This window comes from Electrona antarctica, assembly GCF_951216825.1.
Source record: "Electrona antarctica genome assembly, chromosome: 2".
In the NCBI taxonomy this organism is placed as follows: Eukaryota; Metazoa; Chordata; class Actinopteri; order Myctophiformes; family Myctophidae; genus Electrona; species Electrona antarctica.
This window is the reverse complement of record NC_136807.1, coordinates 8,406,446-8,425,153: the sequence shown is the minus strand read 5'-3', so window position 1 is coordinate 8,425,153 and position 18,708 is coordinate 8,406,446. Positions and strand designations below refer to the sequence as shown.

Here is an 18,708-nt window from a genome sequence, read left to right as displayed (position 1 = left end):
ACCTACCCTGTGGCAGGCGTACGTCTGCCACCTACCCTGTGGCAGGCGTACGTCTGCCACCTACCCTGTTGTTCCTTCCGGAAAAGCCCCTCAGAACAGTGCATTATTTATTACACATGAAGTCCGTGACCGCCTCCGTTCCAAACCTCAAGACAAAAGTTGGCAACTTCTAAATGGGCTTATATGCACACAGAATAACGTCCCTACTTCCTTCACAGGTGTTACCAATGATACTAATTAACAAATTTTGACCTGAGATCAGATTCTAAAAATGTATTCTACATCATGTCAGTCGTTCTTCGATTTAAAAAAAATAGCAGACCTACAAGCTCATAGCGCGCCACTCGGTGGCGCGCTATGAGCTTGTAGATCTGCTCTTTTTCAATAGCTAAAGCATAACATAATGCTAACAGCAAAAGGGGTTCCTGGCTTCCCGCCCAAACTGGGTTAAGGCTCTCTTCCGTTTAGTGTGCAGTGGTTTTCAAAATGTTTAATTTCAAGGACCCCCCATAACTCTGAGAGTGTACGAATGGACCTGTAAGTGTCCATTTGGTTCCATTTGTACACTCACAGGGCCATTTGGAACTCACTCAAGAACACTTGAGTGTAGCAGAGTGTTTCCAGTGAGCCAACATGCACAATATAGAAATATAGAAAGGAGAGCTAGGCGAAAGGCACCTCAATCGGCGTCAGCAGGCGACGGCAGCGCATTCAAATGCCATCACTGCCAAAGAGACTGTCACTCACGTGTTGGGCTGCTCAGACACACAAAGCACTGTTCCCTCAGCACCACCTGATCCAATCCAAGTGCGCTTGTGCCATGGTCTCTCGAGAACTGAAGGCCGCTACTACGACTGCATTTGACCAGAATGGAAGAGAGCATCACAGGTAACACCTGTGAAGGAAGTAGGGAAGGGGCCCCGACTCGAGTTCTTTCCAAAATGGCGTGTGTGCACAGAGCTTAGAGTATATATGAATAGAGACGGCACCGGATTTTTCCTCCCATCCACTTGCATTAAGTTGCTCAAAAGCGCATGAGGCGATTTCACTCGGGAACAGAGTGCATTCTGGGATATGGATTGGACCCATATCGTGAACGCGCTGGCCGTTGACTATCATTGCACGCGTTCACGCACGTTCACGTATGAAACAGCGTTCACGTGTCATCATGAACGTGCGCAATGATAGTCAACGGACCAGCGTGTTCACTGTTCACCATATGGGTCCAAACTGCAATACCAAATTCGGCCACTATGTCCATTTCGCCTCAGGGTTTCCTACGGGTGCCGTCTCTATTCATATATACTCTAAGGCATAGAGCCCATTGGACATCTTTCTTTATTTTTCACTCTGCGAACCCTCAACCGTTTATATGTTGGTCCACCCTCGACCAGAGGACGCTCGATAAGGACAATTGAATGAACGCTTTAATCATAGTCAAGTTAACGGAATCAGCCCATATGCCAGTGTCGAACATTCCACATCAATGAGGTGTAATTGTGTCTTTAAAAAGGAAAGCCGTGGGGATATGGCATTGATCGTAGCTACTTGACTACCTCAAAAGTGGAGGCCAAGCTTTATATAATAGTATGTCACTATGTAATGACATACTAATTGGAAGGAGTGGGGACAAAAATGTTTAGCACTTAGTATAACCGAACCAGTTGTTTATACCCTGATTAGATTGATGACTTATGGACTCTTACAAAAGAATATTATTACAGTAATGATGTCACACACTGCTGGTGAAGATATCCATCGCTAGTAAAATGTGTTTTTCACATGGCATACATGACTGTATTGTTTTCACGTGTGTGTGTGTGTGTGTGTGTGTGTGTGTGTGTGTGTGTGTGTGTGTGTGTGTGTGTGTGTGTGTGTGTGTGTGTGTGTGTGTGTGCGTGTGCGTGTGCGTGCAATCTAAATGTGTGTGTGATGTGGGACTAAAATGAAGGGAATAAGGTCAGACTTGACATGCCTCAGGCCCCACTTATTTTTTCCTAGCAAAAGCCTACATCTGTGTTGGATGTGATGGTTACAGCTAGAATTTATCTGACGCTTGCTGCAGTCGAATCTCCCACTGTACAATCACCAGCAGTATACTCCCCGAGTACGAGCGTCATGTGAACCATGGCTAGTGATGAGAATGCAGCAGGATATTATTGCATGTCATTCATACACAGCATCTTCGTACTGGGCGATCTCCAATTGTTCTGGATTTCGTGGTCTGGGCTTGTGCAGTCATAAAGCCGTGGATAATCGCCGACGAGTTTGCAAAGCTGTGCTTCGAACGATGATGTCATGTTGTCCTGTTCAGTTATCTATCTATCCATGCCGTTCAGATGCTGTTCCGTGTTTATGTTTACAACACAAGGCGCCGGCGGAAGTGGCATCCTCTTTCAGAAAGAGGGGGTCCCGGGGGCTAAGAAAGCCTTTCTTGCTCTCTGCTGCCAAAGGTCGTCTGGGGTACTGTTCTCCGACTGCGTCGAGGAACGCTGCTGACACGCGTGTCGGGTTGAGGATCGTTCCCAACCGACAGTAACGACATAAGGCACCTGACTGAACGCGAGCGATGTCTCTCTCCCTCCGTGCTTGGCGCTTTTTGCGTCGATTATGAAAGACCCATAACTCAATCACTTTATACTACACATTCTGTGCGTGTGCGTGTGCATGCGAGTGCGTGCGTCTGTGTTGACAAATTGTGGTCCCGGAGAAACCTGTTGTAGCGACCTCGAGAACTACCACAGAAGTGGTTTTCAGTACTTTGCCAGGTGTTTATAGATAGTCAACAAACTTTGCAGGTGTGTCTGTAAAAGATGGCTTTTGTCCGTGAAAGGGTGCTAGAAGTAGGGGTGTAGTGTTATCCAATCGCTAGATGACCTGTAGTGTAATTATAATTTTCGAGGGGTTCTTGAGGAAGGGAGCATGTTATCGCTTTCCTGCTAGTGTAACGAACAATGTCTGGAAGTGAGTCAGGCCCTGGCAAATGTCCTGTCCAGGAGTCACTCCCTAGTACCACCCTTAATGCCTGGTTGAAATGCTGTTGTGTTCCGAAATAGCAGATCCACAAGCTCACAGCGCATCGCATCCATGCCTTGTTGTGAGCTTTTAGATCATCTATCATCGCCGTGCGACACCAACGTACGACAAAGTGTATATATATATGGCTTAAGTCTCCAGCTACTGGTGTCTGTAGATCTGTCACCATAACATAACAGCCCTCTTCATTTGTGTTTTAAGCTCGCCGGGACAGCATGGCAGGATTATGTGCTCTGACGTTTGCATCTGGAGGTGTAGTATTATTGTATTTGACTCCTCCTCAAGAACATCTGGCCTTTTTCTCTCTGACTACTCTCTCTCTCTCTCTCTCTCTCTCTCTCTCTCTCTCTCTCTCTCTCTCTGTGTGTCTTTATCGACAGCACTGCCTTTGTTCCTTCCTTCCTCACTGCCTCTCTCTCTCGCTTTGGCACTGAGCGTTGTAGCGGGAGCACTGTCTGTCTGTCTGTCTGTCTGTCTGACGGTCTGTCTGTCTGTCTGTCTGTCTGTCTGTCTGTCTGTCTGTCTGTCTGTCTGTCTGTCTGTCTGTCTGTCTGTCTGTCTGTCTGTCTGTCTGTCTGTCTGTCTGACGGTCTGTCTGTCTGTCTGTCTGTCTGTCTGTCTGTCTGTCTGTCTGTCTGTCTGTCTGTCTGTCTGTCTGTCTGTCTGTCTGTCTGTCTGTCTGTCTGACGGTCTGTCTGTCTGTCTGTCTGTCTGTCGGTCTGTCTGTCTGTCTGTCTGTCTGTCTGTCTGTCTGTCTGTCGGTCTGTCTGTCTGTCTGTCTGTCTGTCTGTCTGTCTGTCTGTCTGTCTGTCTGTCTGTCTGTCTGTCTGTCTGTCTGTCTGTCTGTCTGTCTGTCTGTCTGTCTGTCTGTCTGTCTGTCTGTCTGTCTGTCTGTCTGTCTGTCTGTCTGTCTGTCTGTCTGTCTGTCTGTCTGTCTGTCTGTCTGTCTGTCTGTCTGTCTGTCTGTCTGTCTGTCTGTCTGTCTGTCTGTCTGTCTGTCTGTCTGTCTGTCTGTCTGTCTGTCTGTCTGTCTGTCTGTCTGTCTGTCTGTCTGTCTGTCTGACGGTCTGTCTGTCTGTCTGTCTGTCTGTCTGTCTGTCTGTCTGTCTGTCTGTCTGTCTGTCTGTCTGACGGTCTGTCTGTCTGTCTGTCTGTCTGTCTGTCTGTCTGTCTGTCTGTCTGTCTGTCTGTCTGTCTGTCTGTCTGTCTGTATGTCTGTCTGTCTGTCTGTCTGTCTGTCTGTCTGTCGTGGGGCTGGACTGTTTGTGTTGGTCCAGTGGAAGTGTCTTTTTCTGAGAGAGAGAGAGAGAGAGAGAGAGAGAGAGAGAGAGAGAGAGAGAGAATGCGCTCTCTAGTCTAGCTGTCTGAATAGTGCGTTTGTTTGTGCATGTCATGTGCGTGCCTGGCATTGTTGGGGGGGGGGGGGGGGGGGGCACGACTTGGAAGCTCCAATAGCGTCCTGCCAGTCTCGGAACACACTGCCCTCCTCAAACAGCGGAGGAAAGGCCTCAGCGAGTGATAAACAAGAAGCAGTCCTCCCCTCTGACTCCTAAATAGTTTTTTAATTGGACATGGTGTGCAACAGCAGCTAATGTAATGCCTGCACTTCATGGTGGATTATAAAGAATTCCATTAGCCTCGCCACACTGATCATTTCATTCTTTATTTTCCAAAGCAATCAGAAAAATAAACTGCGAAACAATAGGAAAAAAGGGCAGTTGATGTCTGAGAAAAATGCTTGACCTTATTGGCACTTAGCCTAGTTTTCCTCAGATCCTCGGACCGATTATTTTATAATCAATATTATGTTTTCCTGTAGGCCTATTTGTCTACAGGTGGTAGTTGCATTCATTATTAACCCATTTTGACCTGAGATCAGATTCTAAAAATGTCTTCTACATCCTGACAGTTTTCTGAAAAAGCCATGTTTCTATGTCAGTCGTTCTTCGATTTTTAAAAAATAGCAGACCTACAAGCTCGTAGCGCGCCACTCGGTGGCGCGCTATGAGCTTGTAGATCTGCTATTTTTCAATAGCTAAATTATAACAATGTTTAAAACACCAAAATGGGTTAATATCTGTGTCAATATACAGTATGTCACAGCCTATGCACAGCTTCAGCCATGTATCGTACTTGTTACGGAACTCACCTGAACTCAATTGGCTGTTGGTTGTTTGAATTTTGTTTGTACATCAATGTTTTATCCTGGGACTATTTTAGGCTAAACCAATCTGCACTTTAAAATGCATCAGAACACAACGGTAACATACAGTAGTATGATATTTATTTGTGTTGTATTACCGGTAGCTACAGTATCTCAATCACATTTCAAGTCTCTGCAACTTGAATTTCCTACCGGCCTGAAATGAATGGAATTCAATGGCTTCCTCGTATGTGGCTCAGGGGGTAGAGTGGCTGGATGGCAACCGTGAGGTTACCGTGAGGTTGCCAGTTCGAACCCGGGCTCCCCCAGAGTTACTGTCGAAGTGTCCTTGAGCAAGACACTGAACCCCAAATTGCTCCCGATGTGCTAGTTGGTGCCTTGCATGGTTTCCGCTGCCATCAGTGTATGAATGTGTGTGTGAATGGGTGAATGTAATGCACAATCTCTGTAAAGCGCCTTGGATAAAGGCGCTATATAAATGCACCATTTACCATTTTACCATTTAAATCAAAGTCATGTTTTGGATCATTTCAAGTGTGCTGAACAGAGAAGTGTCTACTCTGGACCACTTCCTATGGTCCTTTAACTCATTAAGAGTAGGAAAACATCTGTCATTTTAGATGTTGGCTATATTTGAACCATTATTTAGACCTTGGTTATTTATTTATTTTTAAATTGGCACAAATCTTTGAATATAGATATTGTTTTAAAGCGAAAATGTTTTACTCAAATCTGTACTGCTGTGGGTCACTGGAACAAAGTATTGTGAGACAGGGGGTTGGCGGCCAAATACATAATAATTTTGGTAGTCCTCGACATGGAAAAGGTTTGAGCACCACTGATACAGCAAAACCTTTTCAGAAAACCGTGATTCACAAGACATTTTGTAGATCCTAATGGGTTAACGAGGGCTCAGATATGACATCATGTAACCAAATAGGAAGGAACAATGCCGCTTCACCCAATTAGTCATCTCCTCTGGCATGGCATCACATGTCTCATCACACACACAAAGAGACGCGACCAGAGCAGGCATGCTGGACAGTTTGTTCTATACCTCTCTGTCTCCCAGCGCTCTGCTCCTGCATGGCAGGACCCTCTGATGCATACCTCACTGTCTCCCACTGCTCCGCTCCTGCATGGCAGGACCCTCTGATGCATACCTCACTGTCTCCCACTGCTCCGCTCCTGCATGGCAGGACCCTCTGATGCACTGTCTCCCAGCGCTCCGCTCCTGCATGGCAGGACCCTCTGATGCACTGTCTCCCACCGCTCCGCTCCTGCATGGCAGGACCCTCTGATGCATACCTCACTGTCTCCCACTGCTCCGCTCCTGCATGGCAGGACCCTCTGATGCACTGTCTCCCAGCGCTCCGCTCCTGCATGGCAGGACCCTCTGATGCATACCTCACTGTCTCCCACTGCTCCGCTGCTGCATGGCAGGACCCTCTGATGCATACCTCACTGTCTCCCACTGCTCCGCTCCTGCATGGCAGGACCCTCTGATGCATACCTCACTGTCTCCCACTGCTCCTGCATGACAGGACCCTCTGATGCATACCTCACTGTCTCCCAGCGCTGCATGGCAGGACCCTCTGATGCATACCTCACTGTCTCCCACCGCTCCGCTGCTGCATGGCAGGACCCTCTGATGCATACCTCACTGTCTCCCAGCGCTCTGCTCCTGCATGGCAGGACCCTCTGATGCACTGTCTCCCACTGCTCCGCTCCTGCATGGCAGGACCCTCTGATGCATACCTCACTGTCTCCCACTGCTCCGCTCCTGCATGGCAGGACCCTCTGATGCATACCTCACTGTCTCCCACTGCTCCGCTCCTGCATGGCAGGACCCTCTGATGCATACCTCACTGTCTCCCACTGCTCCGCTCCTGCATGGCAGGACCCTCTGATGCATACCTCACTGTCTCCCAGCGCTCCGCTCCTGCATGGCAGGACCCTCTGATGCATACCTCACTGTCTCCCACTGCTCCGCTCCTGCATGGCAGGACCCTCTGATGCATACCTCACTGTCTCCCAGCGCTCTGCTCCTGCATGGCAGGACCCTCTGATGCACTGTCTCCCAGCGCTCCGCTGCTGCATGGCAGGACCCTCTGATGCATACCTCGCTGTCTCCCACCGCTCTGCTCCTGCATGGCAGGACCCTCTGATGCATACCTCACTGTCTCCCAGCGCTCTGCTGCTGCATGGCAGGACCCTCTGATGCATACCTCACTGTCTCCCACTGCTCCGCTCCTGCATGGCAGGACCCTCTGATGCATACCTCACTGTCTCCCAGCGCTCCGCTCCTGCATGGCAGGACCCTCTGATGCATACCTCACTGTCTCCCAGCGCTCCGCTCCTGCATGGCAGGACCCTCTGATGCATACCTCACTGTCTCCCACCGCTCTGCTCCTGCATGGCAGGACCCTCTGATGCATACCTCACTGTCTCCCAGCGCTCCGCTCCTGCATGGCAGGACCCTCTGATGCATACCTCGCTGTCTCCCAGCGCTCTGCTCCTGCATGGCAGGACCCTCTGATGCATACCTCACTGTCTCCCAGCGCTCTGCTCCTGCATGGCAGGACCCTCTGATGCATACCTCGCTGTCTCCCAGCGCTCCGCTCCTGCATGGCAGGACCCTCTGATGCACTGTCTCCCAGCGCTCCGCTCCTGCATGGCAGGGCCCTCTGATGCATACCTCACTGTCTCCCAGCGCTCCGCTCCTGCATGGCAGGGCCCTCTGATGCATACCTCACTGTCTCCCAGCGCTCCGCTCCTGCATGGCAGGGCCCTCTGATGCAGCACCAGCTTGTGATTATGTCACATATGCACAGTCACGGATTAAAGTTCTCAGTCGCCACGACTGATTTCAGTCTATTTGATTCCTTACATTGTAGCCATCATCATGATATCCTTTTTGGAGCCCAATATGTTGCACAGCGAAATCATGCTCTCTCTCAATGCATCGCGCATTGAGAGCTTGTCTATTTTCGGGTTATTATTTCAGAGCATTTGATTTGGCCAAACTGGCAATATGTTCTGTAATAGTCTCGGTCGGATATTTCATATAAAAAGCAAAGGTTAAAGCCTTAATCTGTGATTTCTTTAACCTGGTTGGCAGCAGGGACAGTATTCAATCAATCAATCAACTTTATTTGTTCAGACTCAGGGTCCAATAAAAACAGACAACATAAGACACTACATACAGAGAAGAAACACCCCTAACCCATAAAAACATATTTTTTTTTACATTATTGCTAAAACATCATCATTTTACATATTGTGTTAATAGTTTAGGAATCAGCGGCGCTAGTGTGTGTTTCACAAATCACACATTAGAAGTACTCAGATATTTGACTTACTGTAAGTAAAAGTGTCAATACTACATTGTAGAAACACTCTGTTACAAGTAAAAGGCCTGTGTTAAAAATGTTACCTGAGTAAAGGTACGTACAAAATTATTGCCATCAAAATATACCAAGTACCAAAAGTAAAAGTACTAAAGTGTTTGAAAATAGTAGATCTACAAGCCTTATTTTCAAATTGCCTACTGTATGTACAAAATCGGACTAAAGTGGTCAATGTATATTTTATAATAATCTAATAATGTATAGGCTATCTGCAAAGTAACTAGTAACAAATGTTATAAAATAATTGTAGTGGAGTAAATGTACATATGTACACATGTACATATTTGTCTCTGAGATGTAGTGGAGTGGAAGTAAAAGTAGGCATATTGAAAATTGGAAATACTCGATTAAAGTAAAAAAATATATCTCAAAATTGTACTTAAGTACAGTACACTTTCCAGCACTGGTGTGTGTCTGTGTTTACTCTTCACAAAGTCCAACCAAATGTGGACACGTGTTCTGACGGTGACTCCCAGTGGTGGGGTCAGTATGAGTTGGATTGTTCAAATGCCCATTGTTGCATTGATTGGTTTTCCAAAGATTATCCTTTAGACATTTCTGCTTTCCCGATCCGAACTCAAAACCTAGAATATCATTATTACACGCTCGTACCCCACACCGGGTTTATTATTGACTGAAACATTTGTTCGTTACGGTGTGCCCGTTTTGTTTCTCATCTGGAACTACATTTGATTTTGCTGTACATTTCTGTATAGCCACATTGGGCTGTACTGTAAATGGTAAATGGTGCATTTATATAGCGCCTGCTTTACATAGATTGTGCATTACATTCACACATACTGTACATTCACACATACTGTACATTCACACACCGATGTGCATTACATTCACACATACTGTACATTCACACACCGATGGCGAAGGAAACCATGCAAGGCACCAACCTGCACATCGGGATGGGTTCAGAGTCTTGCTCGGATCGAACTGGGAACCTCACAGTTCCCATAGGGCTGTTCTACCGGCCACTCTACCCCTGAGCCACTGCTGCCCCACTGTACTCTACCCCTGAGCCACTGCTGCCCCACTGTACTCTACCCCTGAGCCACTGCTGCCCCACTGTACTCTACCCCTGAGCCACTGCTGCCCCACTGTACTCTACCCCTGAGCCACTGCTGCCCCACTGTACTCTACCCCTGAGCCACTGCTGCCCCACTGTACTCTACCCCTGAGCCACTGCTGCCCCACTGTACTCTACCCCTGAGCCACTGCTGCCCCACTGTACTCTACCCCTGAGCCACTGCTGCCCCACTGTACTCTACCCCTGAGCTACTGCTGCCCCACTGTACTCTACCCCTGAGCCACTGCTGCCCCACTGTACTCTACCCCTGAGCCACTGCTGCCCCACTGTACTCTACCCCTGAGCTACTGCTGCCCCACTGTACTCTACCCCTGAGCCACTGCTGCCCCACTGTACTCTACCCCTGAGCCACTGCTGCCCCACTGTACTCTACCCCTGAGCCACTGCTGCCCCACTGTACTCTACCCCTGAGCTACTGCTGCCCCACTGTACTCTACCCCTGAGCCACTGCTGCCCCACTGTACTCTACCCCCATTTAAACCCTCTAGACTTGGCTTTGTACCCACGACTTGGCTTTGTACGTTTTACCATTGTGTGTCTTGTGGTTTTGCACATGGTCGCCTGCACAGCCCCTCATGCACAATGACGCTAATTGGCTAATGTGTGCCTGCCTGGCAGTCCCTGCAGTGGCATGCCCCCCCCCCCCCCCTCCCAGTTCCCCACCCACCAGTGTGTGCAAAATGGAAAAGATAAAAAAGAAACTGGGTAACTATGGAAACGTGCTGCAGTGATTTGCAGAGATGGGTGTCTCTTTCTTCCCTTTGGAGGCCATGAGTTAACCCATTAAGATCTGAGGCCGACTCCACAAAATGTCTTCTAAATCCACTTGTGTGAACTTGTGTTCCTACAGTACTGTATATCAGTGGTGCTCAAACCTGTTCTTGTCAAGGACCACCCAAAATTATATGTACAGTATTTGGCTGCCAAAATGTACTGTATGTGTTCCAGGGACCCCCCAGAAGCAAATATTTGGGTTAAACATTTTTGCTTAATATATACCGTATATATATATACATATATATATATATATATATATATATATATATATATTCAAAGATATATATTCAAAAATTAACTGCATTTCAGAACCAATCCGAAGTCTTTATGGGTGGTCCTTCATATTGGCGTGGTGATATGATTGGTTGTTTCCAAAGCAGTGGGCGTGGTAAAACCCTCTCGCCTACGTATGTTCTAGCAACGACTCTGCCTTTAGAAGTTCACACACGTATCGGTAGGTGGAGATCACTAATCAGCGAGACTACACAGGCCTTTATTGATCCCTCGTGAAATCAATAAACTTCTATCTGCAAAGTAAGATGTCAGTGCACATTTGAGAGTTTGTGTGTGTGTGCTATGCGATGTGTGCGATGTTTGCGTGCGTGCGTGCGTGCGTGCGTGTGTGTGCTGGATAGGGCGATTCAATTGGTCCTCCAGTGCTTACTGGAGACATTAAGACCAGCTCTCCTCGGTCATCTGAGCCTGTACTTGAATCCAAAAGCAAACACATTCTTCCCTCTAATGAGGGCAGTGAGTGCATCTATGGAGCACAGACTAGAGTACCATGCAGTCAGAGGAGCCGGTGGCTTACATTGCAATACCTCGGAGATAAGCAGCATTGCAGCCTTGCAAGGGGGGGGACGCGGCCAGCCAGCCAGATGTTTTGTTGTTGTCCTGCCCCTTAATCCTCTGCCGTTTGATCAAATGTGACTGCTTCTGACCGAGGCTAAGTCATTGAACATGTTTTGCTTTTCGTTTTTTTTATGTCATGTGAAAGCAGGGAATCATAGTTTCAAATTGACATATTGCTTGTTCAGGTTGGCCGACCAGTTTTGGAGATATGACTTAGAGTAATGTCTTGCAGAAAACAGCGAGTTGAGAAAACAGACTTGAAAATGTTTAAGCATTTATTTCATATTTACAACCCGATTTCAGCTCTGACATTTATTTCAGACATGCTCTAGTATGTGAAGAGTCTGCGCTATTAACTAATTTTGGATAAAAACATAAATTAAAAAAAAGATTTTCTCCTCTCCTGAACAGTTAGTCTTGCCCCAATGACTGTCTCTGTATCAAAAAGAGTCACAAATACTCAAATGCTTTGAGTCTTTGGAAAGTGTACAGAGAAGATTCCTGTACGGGCGACGGCATCAAGGAGAAATTACTCTAAAACATCGCTATAATGTACCATTAGACAGACAGACAGACAGACAGACATAATCTCCCCCCTTGCCAACGTGTTACAGTGTCAGTGTTCCCGCTTGCCTTTGGCCTGGCAAAGATAGCAAGTAAACAATAGAGAGGAATGTGAGTCAGGATGCGTGCAGGGTGGCAACGTCGTTTTGCGGAGGATGGGGTTGATCGTTGTCACTGCTGTTTGCTGATACCGTAGGTGTCATCCTCTATGCTAACTAACTGATACCGTAGGTGTCATCCTCTGTGCTAACTAACTGAGGAGGATGGGGTTGATCGTTGTCACTGCTGTTTGCTGATACCGTAGGTGTCATCCTCTGTGCTAACTAACTGATACCGTAGGTGTCATCCTCTGTGCTAACTAACTGATACTGTAGGTGTCATCCTCTGTGCTAACTAACTGAGGAGGATGGGGTTGATCGTTGTCACTGCTGTTTGCTGATACTGTAGGTGTCATCCTCTGTGCTAACTAACTGAGGAGGATGGGGTTGATCGTTGTCACTGCTGTTTGCTGATACTGTAGGTGTCATCCTCTGTGCTAACTAACTGAGGAGGATGGGGTTGATCGTTGTCACTGCTGTTTGCTGATACTGTAGGTGTCATCCTCTGTGCTAACTAACTGTTACTGTAGGTGTCATCCTCTGTGCTAACTAACTGATACTGTAGGTGTCATCCTCTGTGCTAACTAACTGATACTGTAGGTGTCATCCTCTGTGCTAACTAACTGATACCGTAGGTGTCATCCTCTGTGCCAGGGGTGGGCAACTTTGACGATGGAGAGGGCCACTATATTTCCACACTCACTCCAGAGGGGCCACATTGCTGTCGTAGCAAAAATAGCAGATCTACAAGCTCAAAACGCGTCGCAGAGCGACACGTTTTGAGCTTGTAGATCTGCTATTTTTGCTATATTCGAATTGAAATCTTGAATTATTTTTTGCTATTTTTGAATTGGAAACCTGAAAATTAACATTCTTTTAACATTTCAAATGCCTTTAATTATACTTGTGTTGAGCATTGAGCTACTAATTTAGACTGAAGTAATTAAAGCGGGTCATGTTTGCATGTTGTGGAATTGTAACAGCTGAAACCAATATTATATCAGTATTCTGACATTAACCTGAGGGCCACAATAAGTGAAGGTGGGGGCCGCATGTGGCCCCCGGGCCGCCAGTTGCCCATGTATGCTCTGTGCTAACTAACTGATACCGTAGGTGTCATCCTCTGTGCTAACTAACTGATACTGTAGGTGTCATCCTCTGTGCTAACTAACTGATACCGTAGGTGTCATCCTCTGTGCTAACTAACTGATACTGTAGGTGTCATCCTCTGTGCTAACTAACTGATACTGTAGGTGTCATCCTCTGTGCTAACTAACTGAGGAGGATGGGGTTGATCGTTGTCACTGCTGTTTGCTGATACCGTAGGTGTCATCCTCTGTGCTAACTAACTGAGGAGGATGGGGTTGATCGTTGTCTCTGCTGTTTGCTGATACTGTAGGTGTCATCCTCTGTGCTAACTAACTGCATAAGGAACTGGTTGGTTGCGTCACATCACATGCTGTTCTCGTGACTCGCCGACCAAGGCCACAAATCATTCACTAGTCCACTGGTTCTATGAGTCTGGGGGTCCCCAGGGGTCCTTGATAGTGTCCCTTGCTAATTGATTTATAGCTAGGAACCAAATGGACCCTTTTTAGGTCTGTAGGTCACTTTTGAGTTAGGTCTGTAACTCAAAAGTGTACAAATGGAACCTTACGGGTCCATTTGGTTCCATTTTGTATACTCTCAAGAGTTAAATTAACACAGGATATCTTCCCATAGTGTGCTGTTTTGTTGTATCATAGCGTATTGGTCATTGGACCAAAACTGTCTTAAGGACATGCTATCCTTAAGGAAAATATATCACTTGGCTAATCAGATCTAATCAGAAATGTTGTGTTATTGAAAACAAGCACTTCCAAACTCTGACACTTATCAAATGCAGGGCATTTCTTGACAGAAAGTAGCTCATAACGTTTCTATGGTGGATTTTTATTAAACAAAAACCTTGCAGATAGAAAGAGGATAATTCAAGCTTTTCGTACAGCTGCAATGTTGGTGAATGCAATCAGACAGGACTTTTCTGTTTGGATGAATGGGCTGTCAAGGCCAGAAAGTAGTTTTTGCCACTCAGTGGGCGTTCCCGCATAACTTCCAGGTACGATGATGTCACGCGCATACCCTCTATTATATGACATGAAAGAACCCTCAAACGTTTAGGCCACCAATAAAATGGCCATGGAAGTCAAATCCAGAATAAATGACTGTTCTTTTTATAGGTTACAAATTACTTTATTTATTATGATGGTGCAAATGTTTAGTTATTGGTCCTCGTTCAAGCGTAATTTGTCTTGTCATTAAATTATTAATTAAATTAAATTGTTCCTCCAATACTGTAGATTGAATCCACATTTGATCTCCTCATCTTGCATTAGTTATCCTTCTTTAGAATTCAGCAACTGGAAATAAATTGGTATGAGTTTAAATGAATACTGCTAAAGTGTTTTAAACATCCTTTAACAAAATACTATAGATCGTATCTGAGAAATATCAGTAATGCCTTCATAAAAATGTTATGTTATATGGGGGGCAATTCTAACGACAAATGACAAAAATAGCAGATTTACAACTTCATAATGCATCACAATGTGACTTTTTGTTTTCCTTCGTTGTATTTGCTGCTTTTGAAAATGAATAATTCATTACATTTTCTTTTAGAAATTCAGATTTTTTGGAAAATGTCTACATTTTCAACTATAATAATGATGACATGCCCAAAATAGGGACGCCAGGTTGAAAATGGTCTTAAAGAGAATCTTGTCCACAGTCCTTCATGTCAGCGCTCAACGTGTTCCTAATACCTAGTCGTTGTCATGATGTCAGATACAGTAGGAGATCTCATTTGCATGTGCATCCGTCTACTCGTGTCTATATTTATTACATCAGCCACATGGAGCACTTAAACTGTGCCGCTGTGCTCTTGTTTACACCTGTCAGGTTATTAATAGCCGACGACATCACCATACAGCGGTATAAATAGGTATAAATAGCCTCACACTTCCGTCTCATCTGAATTGAGGGCATTATGTCCCGTTAATGAGAGCAGAATCACCAGGGAGGGAAGAAGAGCTAAAAAAACAGACTGACTGATGAGAGACTGACGAAAGATTAAATGTCAGGAGAGCAAAGGGGGGGGGTGGCACGGGAAGGGAGTGAGTGAGAGAGAGTGAGAAGGAGGGATGGATGGATGGAGGGATGGAGGGAAGGAATGCGGGTGTGTCACGTAGGAGGAGCCTGATGGACGATTGGACGTCCCTCCTCCCTGCAGGGTGGCGTGCGGGGCAGGGCGGGTCTTCCAACACCCTCCTGGCTGTACCGGCGTATACGTCCATCTATCTGTCTCCCACTTTTCTCTCTCTCCCTGTCCGCGTGCTTTTGGATTTGGACGCACACACCTCACCTCACCTCAGCAGACTCTTGTCATCCATCCATCGCTCCATTAATCTCTGCTGCGGTCTGTGGTGGATTCCCCGTACTGTATGAACTGTACACACCATGCTCCTGCTCTACAACTACCTCCTCTCTCTTCTAGAATCAATCTACCGCCGCGGGGCCAGAAGATGGAGGAAGCTCTACCGAGTCAACGGACACCTCTTCCAGGCCAAGCGCTTTAACAGGGTGAGTGACGTCACTGTTAGATCCTGGACCACAACTATGGTGGTACTGTAGTCCACATTCTGCTCATCAACATTTAAATCAGTTTAACACCAGTTTATGCACTGAGGGAGTGTCATTGTTATGATTATATGGTTTTATTTGTTATTTGTTATTATATTTATATTTATTTATTTATTTGACTTGTATAGCAAGTATGATGTGACATCTTAAACAACCATTCTTTTACAGAAGTCATATGACTGCGATGACTTTAGTATAAGCAAAAGGATGCACAGCACCTTTTGCGACAACTTTAGTGACATCATTTTGGGGAGGCATACTATGGTCCGACGGAGCATTGGTTCAACATGCGTCCGCACCTCGGACTAGCGCCTGCTCCCGTGCTTGCGGTTATGGTTAGGTTAGGGTTTGAGGTGAGTTGTCGTGTTTCGAACCAATGACTAGTCGGACCAAACACATGCACCCATAATTTTGTACAGAGACGTAACTTTCTACAGTACGCGTGGCGGTGTTGTTCCTCTGCTGTGTGGTTAGTATAGTTAGTACTAGTACTTTCTACAGTACGCGTGGTGGTGTTGTTCCTCTGCTGTGTGGTTAGTATAGTTAGTACTAGTACTTTCTACAGTACGCGTGGTGGTGTTGTTCCTCTGCTGTGTGGTTAGTATAGTTAGTACTAGTACTTTCTACAGTACGCGTGGTGGTGTTGTTCCTCTGCTGTGTGGTTAGTATAGTTAGTACTAGTACTTTCTACAGTACGCGTGGTGGTGTTGTTCCTCTGCTGTGTGGTTAGTATAGTTAGTACTAGTACTTTCTACAGTAAGCGTGGCGGTGTTGTTCCTCTACTGTGTGGTTAGTATAGTTAGTACTAGTACTTTCTACAGTACGCGTGGCGGTGTTGTTCCTCTACTGTGTGGTTAGTATAGTTAGTACTAGTACTTTCTACAGTACGCGTGGCGGTGTTGTTCCTCTACTGTGTGGTTAGTATAGTTAGTACTAGTACTTTCTACAGTACGCGTGGCGGTGTTGTTCCTCTACTGTGTGGTTAGTATAGTTAGTACTAGTACTTTCTACAGTACGCGTGGTGGTGTTGTTCCTCTGCTGTGTGGTTAGTATAGTTAGTACTAGTACTTTCTACAGTAAGCGTGGCGGTGTTGTTCCTCTACTGTGTGGTTAGTATAGTTAGTACTAGTACTTTCTACAGTACGCGTGGCGGTGTTGTTCCTCTACTGTGTGGTTAGTATAGTTAGTACTAGTACTTTCTACAGTACGCGTGGCGGTGTTGTTCCTCTACTGTGTGGTTAGTATAGTTAGTACTAGTACTTTCTACAGTACGCGTGGCGGTGTTGTTCCTCTACTGTGTGGTTAGTATAGTTAGTACTAGTACTTTCTACAGTACGCGTGGCGGTGTTGTTCCTCTACTGTGTGGTTAGTATAGTTAGTACTAGTACTTTCTACAGTAAGCGTGGCGGTGTTGTTCCTCTACTGTGTGGTTATACTGGTTAGTAGTTAGTAGTACAGTTACAGTCATTCAGACAGACAGAAGCATACTGCGTTGAATTATGTATGACAGGTGATCAAGGCACGGCCCCCTACCGAGCTGTCTACAATTATTCATGCATAATTCATGGTGCTCTACTTATTGTTGTTTCTGGTATAGCTGTTTTATCCCATAATATACTACTCTCTCTCTCTCTCTCTCTCTCTCACTCGCACACTCGCACACTCACTCATTCGCACACACACACACACAAGCACGTGCGCACACATAAGCACGTACGCACACACACATACTGTAGGTTTGTTGTTGTGCTGTTGGAACAGACTGCTTGTTACCAGTGTGCTCGTCTGCACCGGCCCAGTTCTTCTGGTTTAACCCTTTGAGAGCTCAGGCCGATTCTACAAATGCCTTCTAAATCAGTTCTCTGATTCTCAGATGTATTTGGCCACAGAGACACAGAGCCATCTGAACATGTTTTGTGCCAGGGCCCATGCAGGGACCCCCAGAAGAGAAGATTTGTGTAAAAAAAAATCAAAATAATTGAAAATATTTCTATTTTCAAAAATAAATAAATAATCATAAATAGCAGATGCACAAGCTCGCAGCGCAGCTCAGAATTGCCCCCCCCCCCCCCCCCTAATCATGTTGGTTTTGGCCAGACCGAGGTTTAAGAATGGGTGTGAAAAGGATATGTTTATGTTCAAGACTCCATCCTCAAATATGATACCTTTTCCCTGGCAAAGGAAGCTGGTCTGACATAGCCTGGCTAATAAGCCAGACTCAAATCACACTGTCGTGTCGCAGGCAGGCAATTTGTTTTGCCAACGGCTGATTCGGTCTGGCTTTAGCCAGGCTAGGTCTGACACACCTGCGCTAGAGTTGAATCATCTTCTAGGGGCGCTAGAGGCTCAGCGTCTAGACGACGGGGCTGCAGGTTAGCCGAGTGCATTGTAGATGGGGCGCAATATGCCTACTCAGCACGCGGCTGCGGTCCATTACCCTGAGCCTCTGCTATCATCGATGCACGCTGGAGCCACGGTTATTTGATCGACGATTCCGTTGGGCATGGATGGCAGGCTGACTCCACCAAGGTCATAAAGCACTCAACCTCGCTCTCATCTGCAGCGCCCAGTCCAAGTAGTGTCAGCTGCACTGTGATTAGACTAGTCGGGTTTAGAGTACTAAGATGCTCCGCGTTTTTTGAAGTTACTCAACGGTGTAACGCTACAGTATTCGGTATTCTCCTATCATTATACCTCTGGTTCTGGAGTCTGCAGATGTGTTGCTTTGGGTGGATATCAGTTAATTAATTTGCCAGGGTGCTTGTTGTTACTGCAGGTTTCCATGTTGTCTTCAGCATATAAATAAGCTGAGGAGAAGTAGGTCATGTTTCTCCTCCCTTCTCTCTCCATCCTCCATCCCCGTCTCCCTCCTTCCCCCCAATCTCTCAGTGCATCCCGTAACACTCTCTCTCTCTGTCTCTCTCTGTCTCTCTCTCTCTCTCTCTCTCTCTCTGTCTCTGTCTCTGTCTCTGTCTCTGTCTCTGTCTCTGTCTCTGTCTCTGTCTCTGTCTCTGTCTCTCTCTCTCTCTC

At 46.3% G+C, this 18,708-nt stretch overlaps 1 protein-coding gene across 4 annotated transcripts in view; it reads left to right on the top strand.

Annotated features, from left to right (window-relative positions):
* The window catches only part of prkcz (protein kinase C, zeta), a 273,129-nt gene that overhangs the window by 105,503 nt on the left and 148,918 nt on the right, over positions 1 to 18,708 (top strand). For 3 of the 4 annotated variants that reach the window (XM_079523572.1, XM_079523571.1, XM_079523573.1), the window contains one exon: positions 15,533 to 15,618. In XM_079523572.1, coding sequence (XP_079379698.1) covers positions 15,533 to 15,618 — 86 coding nt within the window. Of the gene's footprint in view, positions 1 to 3,237; positions 3,289 to 15,532; positions 15,619 to 18,708 lie in introns of all 4 variants that reach the window. The other variant, XM_079523570.1, reaches the window with a different exon arrangement.